General features: G+C 39.2%; 1 protein-coding gene across 2 annotated transcripts in view; it reads right to left on the reverse strand.

The window, feature by feature from the left end:
• Positions 1-312: 312 nt before the first annotated feature.
• The window catches only part of LOC137995086 (uncharacterized), a 15,424-nt gene continuing 14,029 nt past the window's right edge, over positions 313-1,707 (reverse strand). The window contains exons 8-9 of one of the 2 annotated variants that reach the window (XM_068840671.1): positions 1,676-1,707; positions 313-828 (exon numbers count right to left, since the gene is read on the reverse strand). The exon at positions 1,676-1,707 is cut by the window's right edge and continues 214 nt beyond it. In XM_068840671.1, the coding sequence (XP_068696772.1) occupies positions 788-828; positions 1,676-1,707 (73 nt within the window). In that variant the 3' untranslated portion in view covers positions 313-787. The remainder of the gene's footprint in view (positions 829-1,675) is intronic. The other variant, XM_068840672.1, reaches the window with a different exon arrangement.

Consider the following 1,707-nt stretch of genomic DNA (forward strand, 5'->3'; position numbering starts at 1 on the left):
CAATATAAGCGGCCAAATAGAAAATCGGCCTCTTCAAAACACACGCTCAGCGGGCCGCAAAAGACTGACAGCGGGCTGCTAATGCATTAACAGCCCTACAGCTGATTGGTTCTTGCTTTAACTTTGTGATATGCCTATTATTTATAGACGATTTTACGCATTTTTTCGGTAATTTTAAAATACGTTCACTGGACTGAGTTGATTCTTTAATAGCTTGTTCAATCAACACTTACATGATGATTTGAAGTGACTTTGAATTCGTTATTCACTTAGCTTGTATTATTAAAACTCGCATTCTTGATATACTTTGGCCTTGTTTATTGATAATAATGAAAATGACATGACTGTTTTCGGGAATATTGTTTATTTGCGCCCTTGTAGTGTCATTTGCGGCCCGAGCGCTTCGATGTTATTCCCTTATTATGACTGTAATTTTGGACTTTATCCTTTTCAATTCTTATATTGTGAAGGGGATGTTCTACGGCTGATAATACGCAATCAGTTAGTGACCTTTGAACCGGAAATTGACCTCTGCCTCGGGGAGAGGGGGAGGGGTGCGCACCCTCTGAACCTTCCCCCCTAGATCCGCCCATTTAATTAGCCCCGTAAATTACATAGTCTGCAATTAAAACGACCACATTTTCTTTGATTTTCTGCAGTGACCTTCGCTAAAAGCAGGCCGCAGATTATTTAGTTCCTTCGAAAAACCAGCGGGCTAAACGAGATGGCTTGTGCCCAGGGCTCAGTTACGCTATTTCGCGCCGTTTCTAGACTTCTTAGCCTCAATCTAATACAGCATCAACGAAGGGAGAAGAAGTCTTTCAAAATCTGTTAACCAAGAAAAAAGAAAAAGTTCAAAATTATCCACATTATTCTTAACAGTACTTTAATATTTATAATGTGGTTCTCAAATTAAATAGGTGATTAGTCAATCAATAAATCTCGCGCCACGTTCAAAGTCTTTTGTGTTTGAGATTAACCACATAATTTGACTCGAATATTTTTTGGCATCAATAAATGGCGCGACGTAACACAAAACTCTTGGCCCGGTTACCCGGCGAACATAAATTAGCTGTTATGCGCAACGAATGCGCATACATTACAACACTCAGCCAATCAAAGAAAATGCAAAACCAGTTATGACTTGCTCGTAGGCTTTCTCGTGTATTTGCTTTGCATTCAGTGGATAACCTATGTCTGTTGTGATTGGCCAACATCATAGTAATCATTGAGAGTAGTTTTGCGTTTCTTCACGATTGAAAAGTCTCACTCCCAGGAGTCAATACACCTTATTCCAAAATGGCCGCTGATTTATGCGCATAAAAATTGACCCCTTTTGCCTCGTTCAAGACAAAATATTCTTTTGAATCTTAAGCTTTAGAACGAGGCATCAAGGGCTAATATGAATAAAAACAAAAGAATATTTAAATGGCGGCCATTTTGGAAAAAAGTGTATGGGTTAATGCTTTAAGACATTGCCATTGTAATTTGCGCAATAAGTGGAAGAATTTATCGAGGCGCCCTCAGCCTCAAATGTGCCGGCTTGGGGAACTAATCACATATCATCATCTTCAGGAACCTATATATATCATAACGTGTACACTCTTTTACAAGAAAGAATGTCAAATAAAGATTGTCGTTGTTGGAACTGGTGGCACCTGTTTATCGAACTGACCTTCTTCTTTGACACTGCCATCTTTGTCCAGA

This window comes from Montipora foliosa, chromosome 3 (genome assembly GCF_036669935.1).
Source record: "Montipora foliosa isolate CH-2021 chromosome 3, ASM3666993v2, whole genome shotgun sequence".
NCBI lineage: Eukaryota > Metazoa > Cnidaria > Anthozoa > Scleractinia > Acroporidae > Montipora > Montipora foliosa.